Source organism: Olea europaea, chromosome 14, assembly GCF_002742605.1.
Source record: "Olea europaea var. sylvestris chromosome 14, O_europaea_v1, whole genome shotgun sequence".
NCBI classification, from domain to species: domain Eukaryota; kingdom Viridiplantae; phylum Streptophyta; class Magnoliopsida; order Lamiales; family Oleaceae; genus Olea; species Olea europaea.
Genome location: NC_036250.1, coordinates 3,464,834 through 3,481,127, shown reverse-complemented (window position 1 = coordinate 3,481,127; position 16,294 = coordinate 3,464,834). Strand labels below are relative to the sequence as shown.

The 16,294-nt window shown below is 34.4% G+C and overlaps 1 protein-coding gene across 3 annotated transcripts; it reads left to right on the top strand.

Moving 5' to 3' along the window:
- The first annotated feature begins 5,783 nt into the window (after nt 1-5,783).
- LOC111408811 lies at nt 5,784-16,041 on the top strand. Of its 3 annotated transcripts, none has more exons than XM_023038585.1 (16): nt 5,784-6,110; nt 6,764-7,161; nt 7,303-7,528; nt 7,607-7,852; nt 7,951-8,066; nt 8,486-8,584; nt 8,686-8,773; nt 9,072-9,301; nt 10,746-10,930; nt 11,043-11,242; nt 11,674-12,006; nt 12,097-12,198; nt 12,305-12,602; nt 14,181-14,329; nt 14,401-14,685; nt 15,584-16,041. In XM_023038585.1, exons 2-16 carry the CDS (start codon nt 6,863-6,865, stop codon nt 15,791-15,793), a joined length of 3,066 nt encoding a protein of 1,021 aa, XP_022894353.1. In that variant the 5' UTR covers nt 5,784-6,110; nt 6,764-6,862; the 3' UTR covers nt 15,794-16,041. The 3 variants fall into 3 exon arrangements, with proteins under 3 accessions (XP_022894353.1, XP_022894351.1, XP_022894352.1); XM_023038583.1 differs by having other exon boundaries at nt 5,784-6,216; XM_023038584.1 differs by having other exon boundaries at nt 5,784-7,161.
- The last annotated feature ends 253 nt before the right edge of the window (nt 16,042-16,294 follow it).

The following is a 16,294-nucleotide window of genomic DNA, read 5'->3' as shown; positions in this document are numbered from 1 at the left end:
GGATAGGATAATTGTGGTGAGATCTTTCGTGAGGTCATTTATGCATGTGTTGCATGTGTTTGATCGTGTGCTGATTAACTTGGTGTTAATGGATGGTTCTGTGTGAACGTGAATTTTGAAAAGATCTGTGTAAGGTATCCTATATAATATCTTTATCGCAGGATTAGTTGTTCACTGAAAGTACTTGTTTCAACCTGGGTGTTCTTGACCTTAGCCCTAGTGAGTATATGAAGCAAGTATGGTATGTGTTTCAGGTTGGAAACACGATGTAAGGTCTGTGATCCAATTTTATTGGCTACCTTGATTATGTAAGTGCTAACTGTGTGTTTTGTTTGCTTGTAGATTTATTGGGTATCAAGGTGGAGATTTGTTGGGTTTTTGATACCAAATAAATTTCGAACTATGATGTTAACGTGGGTTAATATTATTTCATAGGCATAGACTGATGAATGAAATAAGTCCAACAACCAAGTGCATAATCTACACCCGACCCAATTGTATTCTCTTATGGATGGCTTGAATCTTGGCCCGTTTACCCCTTTAATGGTCCAACTTAAAGCCTGACCCTGAAGTATATATTTGGTTATTACCCTAGCCACTATCTGATGATGATTGTGTGATCTTTGAGAGAAGAAAAAGTGAATCCCGGCTGCCCCCCTTTGTGTGAGAAAAAAGGTGTCCAGAAGTGTCCAGAACGCTTGTATAACGTGTGCAATTGGTAGTTCCTTTATAGTATACTTTTGTGGTGTCTTCTCCTAGCTTTTGTGACCATAAATCATCATCCTTTCTTGTCCTACATAGGTAAGATTGAATAGCAACCAAGGTAAATCAATTGGTTGTGGTTTGGAGCCGATTGGACTGGTTGTTGGTTGAGAAATGTGCATTGGATTGAACCCGAAAATTACCGATTTGAAAATCTTTTGAGAGAGCTTCCGCAACATGACCGTTATCCATCATATCGAGCTACCAAATTTGATTTTCTATCTCTTTAATGAGGCACATAATGACTATATTTTTCATTCTCATTTTTATAAAAATTGGAAACAAACGCCCCCCTAGGATATGAAAATAGTGCATTTTAAGTGTTGACGTGTAAGTGGTATCTAGGTTGAAAATTTAATCTCATACTTTAACCAATATTTTTGCGCTCTTTTTTTTTTTTTTTTAATTTTTTGGGATAGAACTGGCTGAAATATTGCAATTTGTTGCTATAAATAGGATGAGTGGTGCGTTTGGATTAGGAGAAATACATATTCATTTATAAAATCTGCCAAAGTTTGGTGGGTTTGCGGGCTAGTATGCCTAAAATTAATTTTAAGGGCATTTTTATTTCCAAAAAATCCCCAAAATTATCTATATTCTCAGCGCCACAGTTTATTGAGTAAGATATTGAAATAAAAAACATAATATAAGGTCCATTTTGTAGTAATAATAATAATTAACATGAAACTTCACTATTGGTTGAGTGACTAAATGATGTTTTAATCCTTGTGACATTACTCTCGTAGAAATGCATTATTTTTCCATCAATTATTAATAGCACTCGTCACTATCGCATGCTTTGCACGAATTTTGTATTTATCGTATTTTTATTAACGTATGAATTTTAATTTTTTGGAAAGTTTTTGAAACAATATCTAGATATATTTCCCTGATATAAGAAAATAATTGCAAATTATTTTTACAATTGCAACAGTATTGTGTTATCTAGAAAAAATATGATTGTATATTTCACGCTTGAAAAAGAAATATACGAGGTAATACAAACTATATTTCAGCTTCAAACGATCAAACTATTTGTTTATTTATTTTTTTAGTTTACCATATTTTTTCACCTATTTGACTAACTACCTTGAGGAGATAACAATGAGCTAGAACTACTATTTACATTTCAACAACAGAAATGAAAATAAAAAAATCAAAATCATTAAAAATTCAAAATCAGAACTCACCAACTTGAAAGGCTGAAGACGTGGGCTTTTTTCCAACCCAAGAGATCCATTATAACTACTTCATCTTTTGCTTGCCTCGTAAAATAAAATAAAATCCTTAATCTTTCGAGAATAATACCCTATAAAAAAATATACCTAGAACTGCAAAGTAAAATCAAACCAACATACATTCAATTCATAGTAACAATCTATATTTACTTACCAAAAACCCTTGTTTCAATAATTCTTTCGATTTTCTATGATGGAAAGCCTCTGTAAAAGAAAACAAAAATAGATGGTTAGAACTTCTAGAATGTCAACCACCGAGAAAACGAAATTAAAGGAGAACGAAATAGAAAAAAGAGAAGAAGAAATGAATAGAAGAAAGGAGAAGTTGTGCGATCGTGGATAATGAAGAAAATAAGTATGGAAGGTTGATTTAAGAAATAAAAGAAGTCAGACGGTTGCATGAAGAGGGGTGATGCATGATGGAAATAAGAAGACAAAAAAAAAAAAAGAAGTCATTTTGCACTTTGTACAGTAATATGAGATTCATTTATTGTTCAATCAACAGTACCATCTCCTTTCCCTTTTTAATAGAGGTTAGATATAGGTCAAACTTGTCTTTATACTGAGCAAGTTAACATCCCGCAATAATTGCATGTTGACTAAAGCTTAAAATATTTGCATCTTAGTACATTTATTTATAAATAAATAAGTTTGAACTAGTGGTTCGATTTATAATTTATTATTCATTGGTGTTGATAATATCCATCCATTTAGCAGCATTTTAGAAGCCTTATAAGTGTGAGGTTCAAGTGAGAAAATGCTTAAAATGGATATCTAGGAACTAAGAGATGACAATGTGGTAATCAACAAAATGTTTCGAGGAGTTGAAAATAAGCATTGACTTGAAAATTATCGAGCAGGGCAACCTTTCGAAAAATAAAGCAAAAGTAATTTCCATAATAGTAGCAAGAGAAATGGGTGCATCCTAATCTTGAAAACGGGATTATGGGACAACAATGCAAGCATTTATGATCCGAGGCAAACTAGTACATATATTGCACCCTAAATGTTGAAAGTCTAGTAGTAGAAAATATCATTAGCCTACACTCTGATTCGAATAGTATGAAATACGTGGAATCCTGTGTGAATCAGCAAAAACCACTTCGCTAAGCTATATACTTTAAGGCGACAAATAGCGAAGTAGTACCACAATGGAAGATGAAAAAAATTCTTATTAGGGAGTGAAATAGAGCATTAAACCTTAATGGAACCCACCAGAGCCATAATGAAGAACTATCTAGTGCTTGTTTGGTAGGGATTTTGATAATTGATTTTTTTTATCGTTAGAGATAAAGTGGGTCCTACCTATGAGAGAAGAATTCAAAAATGACGACTGAAATAGTGAAATAACAATCAGAAAATTGATTTTAATTGACTTAAAAGCTCTACCAAACAACCTCCTATTCAGAGATAAGGCTTGAGAGAAATTGAGCGGAGGTTCGTATAGACTAATATTGAAGAGTCAACGCATGAGTTCTGGATAGGGTGAATATGTCACTTAACTCAGAGCTAGTTGGATCTCCTCGAAATGCATTCATGATTTTAATTTAATATGCATAATTTATCAAACCAACATACATTCAATTCATAGTAACAATCTATATTTACTTACCAAAAACCCTTGTTTCAATAATTCTTTCGATTTTCTATGATGGAAAGCCTCTGTAAAAGAAAACAAAAATAGATGGTTAGAACTTCTAGAATGTCAACCACCGAGAAAACGAAATTAAAGGAGAACGAAATAGAAAAAAGAGAAGAAGAAATGAATAGAAGAAAGGAGAAGTTGTGCGATCGTGGATAATGAAGAAAATAAGTATGGAAGGTTGATTTAAGAAATAAAAGAAGTCAGACGGTTGCATGAAGAGGGGTGATGCATGATGGAAATAAGAAGACAAAAAAAAAAAAAGAAGTCATTTTGCACTTTGTACAGTAATATGAGATTCATTTATTGTTCAATCAACAGTACCATCTCCTTTCCCTTTTTAATAGAGGTTAGATATAGGTCAAACTTGTCTTTATACTGAGCAAGTTAACATCCCGCAATAATTGCATGTTGACTAAAGCTTAAAATATTTGCATCTTAGTACATTTATTTATAAATAAATAAGTTTGAACTAGTGGTTCGATTTATAATTTATTATTCATTGGTGTTGATAATATCCATCCATTTAGCAGCATTTTAGAAGCCTTATAAGTGTGAGGTTCAAGTGAGAAAATGCTTAAAATGGATATCTAGGAACTAAGAGATGACAATGTGGTAATCAACAAAATGTTTCGAGGAGTTGAAAATAAGCATTGACTTGAAAATTATCGAGCAGGGCAACCTTTCGAAAAATAAAGCAAAAGTAATTTCCATAATAGTAGCAAGAGAAATGGGTGCATCCTAATCTTGAAAACGGGATTATGGGACAACAATGCAAGCATTTATGATCCGAGGCAAACTAGTACATATATTGCACCCTAAATGTTGAAAGTCTAGTAGTAGAAAATATCATTAGCCTACACTCTGATTCGAATAGTATGAAATACGTGGAATCCTGTGTGAATCAGCAAAAACCACTTCGCTAAGCTATATACTTTAAGGCGACAAATAGCGAAGTAGTACCACAATGGAAGATGAAAAAAATTCTTATTAGGGAGTGAAATAGAGCATTAAACCTTAATGGAACCCACCGAGCCATAATGAAGAACTATCTAGTGCTTGTTTGGTAGGGGTTTTGATAATTGATTTTTTTTATCGTTAGAGATAAAGTGGGTCCTACCTATGAGAGAAGAATTCAAAAATGACGACTGAAATAGTGAAATAACAATCAGAAAATTGATTTTAATTGACTTAAAAGCTCTACCAAACAACCTCCTATTCAGAGATAAGGCTTGAGAGAAATTGAGCGGAGGTTCGTATAGACTAATATTGAAGAGTCAACGCATGAGTTCTGGATAGGGTGAATATGTCACTTAACTCAGAGCTAGTTGGATCTCCTCGAAATGCATTCATGATTTTAATTTAATATGCATAATTTTTAAACACAATTTAATTTTGTATTGAATTCGAGCTGGAAACTTTAAATTATTGTTTAAGCCTTATTTTTTTTTATTTATCAAAATACATTTTTAATAGTGATTTAATCCCACTTCAACTACACATTCTTTAATAAAATAATATTACACGTAAATTCAAAATTTTTCTTTATTTTTTAATCACACACTTTCTGTCAATACATCATTCAAAAATACATTTTTTTTAACAAGAATGAGGCTCAAACGAGGGCTAAATATGCTCTCCGACCACCTTTATTATAAGAAACCGAAGTAAGGAGCTTTCAGTTATTATTGAAATTTGAGTGTGTCGAATAGAATTACAATAAAGCTAATTGCATGCTGAGTTTTCTTAACTTATCCCCCAATTTGATAGTCATTATTTTAAAATTCTTTAGTTCTCATTTTTATTTTCAACCACATTTATACAATAAAATATTTCATATGTAAAACTCAATCATTTCCCTATTTTTTAATCGCTCATTCTTAAAAAATTACTATTTAAAATCCTTATTTTTTTATCAAAATAATGCCATCATAGGAGCTTAATAATAAGAGCAAACAAATATAACAATCATGCTAACAAACAAGCTTCGTGACAGAAATTAATAACAGAGAAACATGTGGCGCAACACAATTGGACAAATAAAAAAAAATAAAAAAATAGTCCCTGCTTGCAATCCCTTTGAGTAGCATTATTCCAAATATAACTTGCACTGAATTTCAAACCATCACATGGAAACCACGTGCGTCGTGCGCAAATGAACGACGGCGTACGATTGAACCTAACGGTTTGAAAATGAAAACCCCACGCTTCATTGAAACCCCAGACCTTAATTCTGTAGAATAATTTACAAGAAAAAACCAAATTAATTAAAAAGAGTGATTGCGTGTCTGTCAGAGAGAAAATCGCGCAGTTCTTCACAAGTTGTTTACAATTTACAAATAAGCAAATCTTACATCAGATCATCTTATGACCACGTTAGCATACTTTTTTCTGAAGTCGCAGAGAGGGGTAGGAAGTGGCGGTGGAGGGCTGGTCCGAGTACAAGGAATATGCCATTCAACTAAAAAGTGATTGCTTTCTTAATCGCGAACATTTCGTATTTCTTTATTTAAACTAAATTACATGCGCATAAGCAGACCCACATTTCCTTTCTTAATCATTTTCTTCGTTCAGGTAAGTACATCTTTCCTCCAATTATAGTTGAAGTTTAAATTGTTCTGCATGTAAAGTTGTGATTTTTCTGGATTATTGTAGAGAGTTTGAGCTATTGTTGGATTGTGATGCTGGTAATCTTCAACGATATGCTAAAATAAGGAAACCCGAGTTTTTTTTTTTTGCTCGTTTGAGTCAAACTTCCGTTATACAAACCCTAATTTCGATTAATTGAATTTCGGGTTTCTTAGTCCGTGGGTTTGTAGTGCCAAGTTGGGGATTTTTCAAGTGAGTGCTTTACTGGATTCATTATTATCGGTCTTGTTTTCAATTAGCAGTTGGTTGTCTGGGAAGTCATGGTATTCATAAATTCCTAGAGCTTGTTGATTTGGCAGTGTCTAGAAAGGGAATATTTAATTTACTTGTAACTATTAACTTTGTGAATGGATTATTGAATTGGTGATTAATTCTAGAGCCAAGTGTAGCGAATTGCAGCTTAATGAATCATTAAAATAGTTGAACTTTCAATACGTGGTTGTTTAGCTTTTTGATTCACGTTTATATGCAGGATTCAGGGGCTGGTCTCAATTGTATGGTTGTTGCTTGAGAAGCAGAGACTACAGAATCTTAAAATCAAGTGAAATGACCGAAATTTTGAGATTCTGCCATGGGATCTGATGAACGGCCTGTTGGTTTACTGGATACTCTAAATATGGATACAGTTAGGACTATTTTCACTCACACATATCCCTATCCACATGAGCATTCACGGCATGCGGTCATTGCTGTTGCTGTGGGTTGCCTATTTTTCATATCTTCAGACAATATGCACACACTTGTTCAGAAGCTAGACAGCAACATTAAATGGTGGTCGATCTATGCCTGTTTGCTAGGCTTCTTTTATTTCTTTTCTTCTCCATTTATCGGGAAAACAATCAAACCAAGTTATTCAAATTTCAGTCGTTGGTAGGTTTTCTTTTCCTTTAATCTCAATAAATTTTTCTGTCTTTAAATTTATTTTGATTAGGATATCAAGCATTAATTGTGCTTGTAAGAGCTACTAAGATCAAGCTAATGAACTTGGATATGGGTGTCTGCACACTGCAGGTATATAGCCTGGATATTAATAGCTGCACTTTATCATCTTCCCAGTTTTCAATCAATGGGAGTGGATATGAGGATGAACCTATCTTTGTTTTTGACGATATTTGTATCTTCCATTTTGTTTCTTCTTGTTTTCCATGTTATATTCCTTGGCCTTTGGTATATTGGCCTTGTTGCCCGTGTGGCTGGAAAGAGACCTGCCATTCTGACAATTCTCCAAAATTGTGCTGTAAGTCCTTAGCACACATCTCAAGGTTGAAACAAGACTTTCCCCAATTCTAATTTTTTTGGCATTGTTGTTTTGTAGGTGATAAGTATAGCCTGCTGTGTATTTTATAGCCATTGCGGTAACCGTGCTATTATGAGAGAAAAGACATTTGAAAGGAGGAACTCTGGCTGGTTTACACTTTGGAAAAAGGAAGAAAGGAACTCATGGCTTGCAAAATTTGTTCGCATGAACGAGTTCAAGGATCAAGTTTGCTCATCTTGGTTTGCCCCAGTTGGGTCTGCTAGTGATTATCCATTTTTATCCAAATGGGTCATTTATGGAGAGGTAAGATTTTTGCTGTCGTAATTTGTATTTTTCCTGATCTGCATTGTGAACAGCTTTATTCAGCTGCTGACATTTTCTCTTTCCAACTCATCTTTTAGTTGACATGTAGTGGCTCGTGTGCGGAATCACCAGATGAAATCTCTCCTATATATTCATTATGGGCCACATTTATTGGTCTCTATATTGCCAACTATGTTGTGGAAAGATCAACAGGGTGAGTTGACTGATGCCACGTTTCAAGTTTACGTTCTCTCAGACGTCCATACCCTGAATTTGTGAATTGAGCCTCTGGCTTTATATTTTAGTTTCGAACCGTTTATTTTCATTTTTTGAGATTCCTGCTCCCCGAGTCCTGACTACAGTAATGAGAGAAAGAGTAAGTAGTCTATTTCATAATCCAACCTTGCCATTACCACCTGTCTTTTGTATATAAATTGGGTTGTCTGTATCTTTGAATTCCTCCTTGTGTTTTATCATCATAAAATTTGATAACATGTAGTCCCTGAATATTTGATAATCAGTCTGGTATTTCCTGTTCATCTTATTTGCCAGGCCATTCGTTCTTTTTCCCCCTTCCCTCTTTTTTATAGTTGAATACTTGCTATATTCGTTAATGTGTGCAACAATCAACAGATGGGCTCTTACTCACCCTGTGTCACAAAAAGAATTTGAGAAGTTAAAGAAAAAGCAAATGAAGCCTGATTTTTTGGATATGGTTCCTTGGTACTCGGGGTATGCCAATCAAATCTCTCTCTCTCTCTCTTTCTCAGTCAGATGGAAAAGTGAGGGATTTCATCTTCAATGATTTTACTGTACCTAATGATTTGATGCAGGACATCTGCCGATCTGTTCAAGACAGTTTTTGATCTACTGGTATCAGTAACTGTATTTGTTGGACGTTTTGACATGCGTATGATGCAGGTTTGTGTTACTATTGGTACTGTGATTTAAATTGATTGTATTGAATAGTGGTAAAATCTCCTTTTTTATATCTTGTTATGCTTTCATGTAAACAAATTAAGCTGCAACCTTTGCTGGTATTTTCAAGCTGTACAGTGGATATTAAATTTTTGCTTTCATCTTTATTTTTTAAGGACAACAGATCATATATATATATATATATATATATATATATATATTGGATAAATATTGCTTTTATCATCATTACCTTTTATTGCATTATCTATCTTTGATTATATCTTGTTTTCCCAATTATCAGGCGGCAATGAGCAAGGTTGAAGATGGTGCTGAGCAGGAGGATCTGTTGTATGACCAATTTAGTGAGAAAGATGAGCTTTGGTTCGACTTTATGGCTGATACTGGCGATGGTGGAAATTCTTCTTACAGTGTAGCAAAGCTTCTTGCTCAGCCCTCAATTAAAGTTTGGAGTAATGATTCTCTGCTCACACTGCCACGTGGTAACCTGCTCCTTATCGGGGGAGATCTTGCGTAAGTTCAAAACTTTTGTTTTTTTCTGATTGTTTTTTTTAAGGATTTAATAGTAATACTTTAGAGAGGAAGTGATTTGCGAGATGCAATGTGACTTGTTTGGCAGATGAACTGTTAACTTTGAGGTTTGGTGCGTTTTGGGATGTTTATTTAGCATTCTGAAGGAAATATACATCATTTATGAAATCTTTTACAAATGATATTATTTCCTTGTTCTCGCATTTGATATGTAATTAAAACTTATAAAAATATTATAGCAAACATATTCATTATGAGCAGTATTAACTTTTTGCTAAGGACCATAAGAGGATAGCATCTATTTGTCATTTGAAGGTTACATTGCTCCTCCTTCCCCCCCCCCGCTCATTTTAGATTACATTTTCAGTACATTATATTGAATTTACTCGGCTTCAAGATTGATTTCCTGTATAATGAATAACAGATTTTTGGTGATTTTATACATACCAAAGAAAAACATCTTCTAAAGCTTAGGTGCCAGATGATGATTCACAGTTTAAAATTTGAAGGGACAAACTGCTGCAAAATCAATATAACATACTATTGCTACATAATTTGATAGACTTTTTTAGAATTTTAATATAAAGCACTTTCCACATCTCTCTTTATCTCTGGCTCTCCAATCTGTTCCAGCATCCACCTTTGAAATTTATCAGGATTTGTAGTCCTCTAGTTAAAGCTCCTGCAATGCAATAGTTTTTATTTGTTTATTTATTTCTACTTCTCAAGGGGAACAGATAGAACCTATCAATTAGTAGTCTAATCTAAACTCCATCTTTTGCTTAATGAATTAACTAATTTCCTCCTTTTCGCCTTTTAAATTCTTTGATGTTATATGGATTTACTTGTAGATATCTATTAGTGAAATATTAACTAGTTTGCATGCTTTAATACGGATGATATGTGTTTTCGAGCCTTTATTGACTTTTCTCTGGTGTTTTATCAGGTAGATAAATCTTCACTTGTCTGATTTACAGATATCATATAGGTCAAGTTGATTTTACTGTGTAATTTTTGAATGTTTTAAGATTTGTTATTGAATTATGGTTGGCCATTAGAACTTATGCATGCGATGTTTTTGCATAATAATGTCATGGCCACGTGGTTTTCACTCTCCAAACTGCAAGGTATTATGAACGAGAGATGTATTTGTTTTATTAGTTAAAAGTATGAATAGCTTTGCCAGACGGAAATATTTTTTCGAAGTCAGCATGTGTTTTTTTTTTTTTTTTTTAAAGAGAAGATACATGCTATTCCTCACATTTGCAGGTGTCAATTTAAAGGCCACATTATAGCCGTAGTTGAATTTTTGAAAATTTATAGCTTAGAAATATTATGAACAAAACTTGAGCTGCGCAATCCCTGAAATGGTCAGATCTTACATTATATATTGGTTTATTTTTTATTTTTTATTTTTTTGAGATAGCTATCCTAATCCATCAGCATTTACATATGAGAGGCGTCTTTTCCGTCCATTTGAATATGCTCTTCAGCCTCCATTCTGGTATAAGGAGGATCATATAGCTGTAAACAAGCCAGAATTGCCTTCTGGGATTGCAGATCTAAAGCAGTACGAAGGGCCTCAGTGTTTTGTCATTCCTGGAAATCATGGTTAGTTTTGGTTCATTGTCAATGGCTCAGTTGTCTTATGTATAGTTTTGCTATTTTATTGCTTTAGTCCATGTTACTTTTTGTATTTCAATTGATCTTTGCTGCTCTACAGATTGGTTTGATGGCCTTCAGATATTTATGAGGTACATATGTCACAAGAGCTGGTTAGGTGGATGGTTGATGCCTCAGAAGAAAAGCTATTTCGCTCTTCAGCTTCCTAAAGGATGGTGGGTGTTTGGTCTTGACCTTGCTCTGCATTGCGACATTGATGTATACCAATTCAAGTTCTTTTCAGAACTAATAAAGGAAAAGGTATCATTTCTAGCATCTAGGTAGTGGTTGTCATATTGCGAGTTTGTTGGCATGTTAAAAAGACCTGGAAGAATGGTTGATTTTAGTTTTGCATCACAGCATCTCATGTAAATGCGAACAGCTTGGGTTCTTCCATCAGATTTTTGCCCACCAATTAACTATTACTCTAAAAGAAACACAATGGAATTCTAGGCACCTTAATTTTCTTTTAAACTAAAATTTTTTAACACTAAAGAAACATAACGGTCCCTATGTGTCAAGTCACAGTCATCTCTGCAACTAATGTTTGTTTCAGTAGGAGGTTTAAACTAGCTTACAGTTTTCATCTTATGTACTTTCCATCTCTTTTTCTTTTATTTCTTTCTCTTCCACCGCTTTTATCCTTATTCTATTTAGAAGATCCTGTATGAAGTTTTTCATCAATATCTCAGGTTGGGGACCATGACTCTGTGATCATTATGACCCATGAACCTAATTGGCTTCTTGATTGGTACTGGAATGATGTGACTGGAAAGAGTGTATCACACCTGATATGTGACCATTTAAGAGGGAGGTGTAAACTTCGAATGGCTGGGGACTTGCATCATTACATGCGTCATTCATATATTCCGTCAGAGAAGCCAGCATATGTGCAACATTTGCTTGTTAATGGTTGTGGTGGGGCTTTTTTGCACCCTACTCATGTGTTTAGTAACTTTACCACTTTATATGGGACATCCTATGAAAGCAAGGCTTCTTATCCTTCATCTGAAGACTCAAGCAGGGTACTTAAACTGAATTACCATATTATTTCATCATAAGTTATTCTTTTCTACCGTATTTGATGCTTCTTTGTGTCAATAATTTTGATGCAGATTGCTTTAGGAAATATATTGAAGTTTCGAAAGAAAAATTGGCAGTTTGATTTCATTGGCGGTATTATTTATTTTGTCTTGGCCGTTTCAATGTTTCCACAGGTAAAACATTTTACTGGACTTTTGGCACAGATTACTCATGATTGAATGAGCATCAAGATCTGAAAGTTCGCAAACAAATGACTAATTAGTTTCCGGCCTTTTCTAGTGTAAGCTAGATCACATCTTGCAGGATGATACATTTTCGGGTCACTTGAAGAGCTTTTTTGGCACAGTATGGGATGCATTCCTTTATATGCTGGGGTACTCATATGTATCCTCTGCTGGCGCTTTCTTATTGTTAGTTACTGCTTTCACTTTTGTACCTTCAAAAGTGTCTCGAAAGAGGAAAGTAATAATTGGGATTCTTCACGTTTCTGCACACCTGTCTGCAGCATTAGTTCTCATGTTGCTCCTGGAATTGGGTGTTGAGACATGTATCAGGCATAAATTGTTGGGAACTTCAGGTGATAGCGTGTTTTTTATCACAAAGTTGAAATAATATGTTTTTGTAACTTGTACAATTGCATATGGTTTTTTATTGAGTTAGAAAAATACGTGTAATAGGATGTCTAGAGAAGTGCCATGGAGGTTGCTACATAGAAAAAGGGATTTCTAGAAGAATATATAAATATTATTAAGAGCATTTATAATGGACTTGCCACGAGTTTAAGTTAATTGTAAAACGCAGTCAATGCACTAGGGTTGTAAGTCTTCATCTTTTCACTTTAGATGGGTTTGCAAGACTTGTCGAAGATAGGGTTCCTTGGTATATATAGGATGTTATTTGTTGATGATATAGTTTTAGTTAATTAGACTAAGATGGGGTTAAATCACAATTCAGAACTTGGAGGAAAACTTTGAGATCATAAAGTTTTAGGTTAAGTAAAATTAAAGCAGCGTGTGAAAATTTTCTTTTAGTGACATCATCATCATCATAATAATAATAATAATAATAATAATTGTAGAGGATCGTCCTAAAGATTGTTTGTGGCAAGTATTTATGATCGATTATTAACGAAGAAAAAGTAGTCATAGAAGATGTAATCCATAGGTTTGGAAGAGCTGGATGAAATGAAAGAAGTGCTAAAGGAATTCTATATAACTGGAAGATTCTTTTGAGGTTTAAACTTTAAGTTTTATAAATAGTTATCTCACATGTTATGCTTTATAGTGCTGAATTTTGAGATGTTAAAGACAATATGTCCACTGGACGAAGTGGCAAAAATGAGGATGTTAAGGTGAATGTGTAACGATTCTAGAATGGATAAGGTAGCATTGAAGAATATATGCCAACAAGTGGAGTTGGCATAAGATAAATTATGAGGGATAAAAATGTTGGGATGTGTTTTGCATAAATCTAAGAAGTTCTTTTTCACACAAGTGATCGGATGTCAGTGGGACAAGTTAGAAGAGGAGAGGTAGACCAAAATTACTGTGTGATGTTGCAGTTGCGAGGAATCTAGTTTCATTGGATATTCCAGCAATTCTACCAATGAACCTAACGGATGGCAAAAAGGGATCCATGTAGCTGACCCAAGTATCTTGGGAATAAGGATTTAGTTTTTGCTGTTGTACAAATCCATCAGTGTTAAGCCTACAAATCTTTTTTTTTTCTACTTTGTTTTTTTTATTCTCATAGTCATTTTTACATTGAACTTGATCAACAAATATGTTTACTATTTAACATACATACATAGAAATATTTTTATTCTGATTGATTGAAGATATACTGGGGGCATTTTATCCATAATTGAGTGGAATAGGCTGCGAATACGTGCAGTGAAAACTGTTGGTCCAGACGCATGCTCATTTGTGCTAGAATACATTAAGTTATCTATCAATTGGGTTCCACAAACACTCTCTCCTTCTCTGAGATTTTTTGGGCTTTATTTTCTCTCCATCTTTTGTTTTTGTGAATCAACACTTTTGTGAAGGTTTGTGGTTTTGACTTATTATTGCCAAAGTCTAGCCTGTGTTTCTCCTATTGATGCTTCATTGACTAAATTGGACGTTTGCCTAAGTGATCTAAGGTGTCATCTCAGGGTATCATACTTTATATCAGTGGTATCGGTTGGTGGAAAGCAAGCATTTTCCTGATCCAACAGGCCTCCGGGCACGTATGGAGCAATGGTCATTTGGCCTTTATCCAGCATGCATCAAATATCTCATGTCTGCATTTGATGTTCCTGAGGTGAAAATGTTCAGTCTTCTTTTCCTGCTTTTCTTTATCTTTTCTTCTGAGTTTCAATCATATGATTTCAGGTCATGGCCGTCACTAGGAACAATATTTGCAAGAATGGGATGGCCTCGCTCTCGCGTGGAGGGGCTGTAATATATTATGCTTCTGTCTTCCTTTACTTCTGGGTTTTCTCAACTCCAATTGTCTCATTAATTTTTGGAAGCTACCTTTACATTTGCATCAATTGGCTTCACATACACTTTGATGAAGCATTTTCGTCACTTCGTATTGCTAACTACAAGGCATTTACACGGTTGCATATTAACTGCAAAGGCGATCTTGAAGTTTTCACCCTTGCAGTAGATAAGGTAAGAAATGCATTCTGCATGATTTTGTACCTGATGAATACGAGAAGTCCTTTGATCCGATTTTCTGATCTGGACTGTGTCAATAATTTTTTCCCCCTTTTCCAGTTCTTATTTCAATTTTCTCACAAGTGTATTCATGCGGTGGTTCACTTTGATGCATGTAGTGAGTATTGAAATGTTTGCAAATTTAAATGCAATTTAATTGCATTTTTCAAGTGGGAAGGAAGTCCTAAATTTCCTTATTGGTCAATTTATTGATTTGAGAACTTTGAGTATCCTCGATTAGTGGTCATCGTATAGGCTACTAGTCAAGCCATTAGTGAAGGAATTTTAGCTTGGACAAGGTTCCTCACAAATTCTAGAACTCCAGAACCACTTTCGCTGCCATCTTAAACGGCTCATCCCTTGATACACCTGGGTGGCCCTCCATGTTGTCAAGATTTTAGGTTTCTTTTTAGTTAAAAAAAAAAAAATATATATGAAAATTTTTCCATATATCAGCTCAGTATAATTTTTTATTTTTTTTGGGTCCCCCTGGCTCCACCCCTGCTCAACATACTATTGAGCATTACAAAAATATGGACGATGAACAGGGTTGAAATGTTTTTACTTCCCTTTAACATAGAATCTTTTACCATCGCTCATTGACAAGTGGGACTTGAGCAAAATCATGTGAGTTTGAATATTCTGATCATGATGTCTAGTTTGCATTTGTTTTTAGTTGTTTATACCCTTTCAATCCATCTCCTTGTTTTGAGTTTAGAATAAGGGAAAATGCTCTTTTCAACCTATGAGTGAAGATGCTTTAAAGAGTGCCTTTACATAGTTCCAACACCTTCCTCTTTCTTATTCCCGTTTTCATTTTGTCGAGTTGATTTTTCTTGCATGGACTATGCAGGTTCCAAAGGAATGGAAGCTGGATCCAAGTTGGGAGGGGGAGTCGAAACAGCCACAAAGCCTTAGCTATCTCAGAAGGTTTCCTAGCAAATGGCGGTCAGTTTCTTCCCATCAGGATCCTGTAAAGACTGTAAGGATTGTTGACCACTTTGTTATTGAACAAACACAAAGATCTGAATCTGCATCAATTAATGGATCAGTCACCCATTGATCTACTACGTCTTGATTTGTAACTTTATTTGCTTCGGTGCAAAAAACGAAGTAACTGTACAGTTATAGGATCCAAAGAAAGCACGATTCATCATATTTTAGTCCTTATTTACTGATATCCTTGGCTAGCTTTTGATTCCTATTCATGCAATTACCTCAATCTTTCAACGTTTACCGATATCCTTGGCTAGCTTTTGATTCCTATTCATTTAAGTTTTACATTCTTGCAAAGATTTAATCTTTAAATCATTTACAGTTTTATTTCCCACTTTATTGACTATAGCTGAGCCTGACTCTTACGGATTTTATTGTTTAACCTGTATGCCAGGTAGATGAATTATTCATGAAAAAACACTATCAGAAGGTTATATACCATTTTTTTAACTCACAAGTATAATTCAACCAGTTTTTCCTTAATTTTGCAAGTAAAACATTCTCTAGATTTATGAGTAATTGATCGTCAGCAGTCTAGGTGTCAATTTAGCGTTCGGACATTTTAAAT

Excerpts from the sequence above, each read along its gene's own strand:
- LOC111408811 (XM_023038585.1), top strand. The coding sequence starts at position 6,863 with ATGGGATCTGATGAACGGCCTGTTGGTTTACTGGATACTCTAAATATG. Across the intron at positions 8,585-8,685 it reads ATGGTTCCTTGGTACTCGGG|GACATCTGCCGATCTGTTCA; the intron begins GTATGCCAATCA and ends GATTTGATGCAG. Across the intron at positions 10,931-11,042 it reads TGTCATTCCTGGAAATCATG|ATTGGTTTGATGGCCTTCAG; the intron begins GTTAGTTTTGGT and ends GCTGCTCTACAG.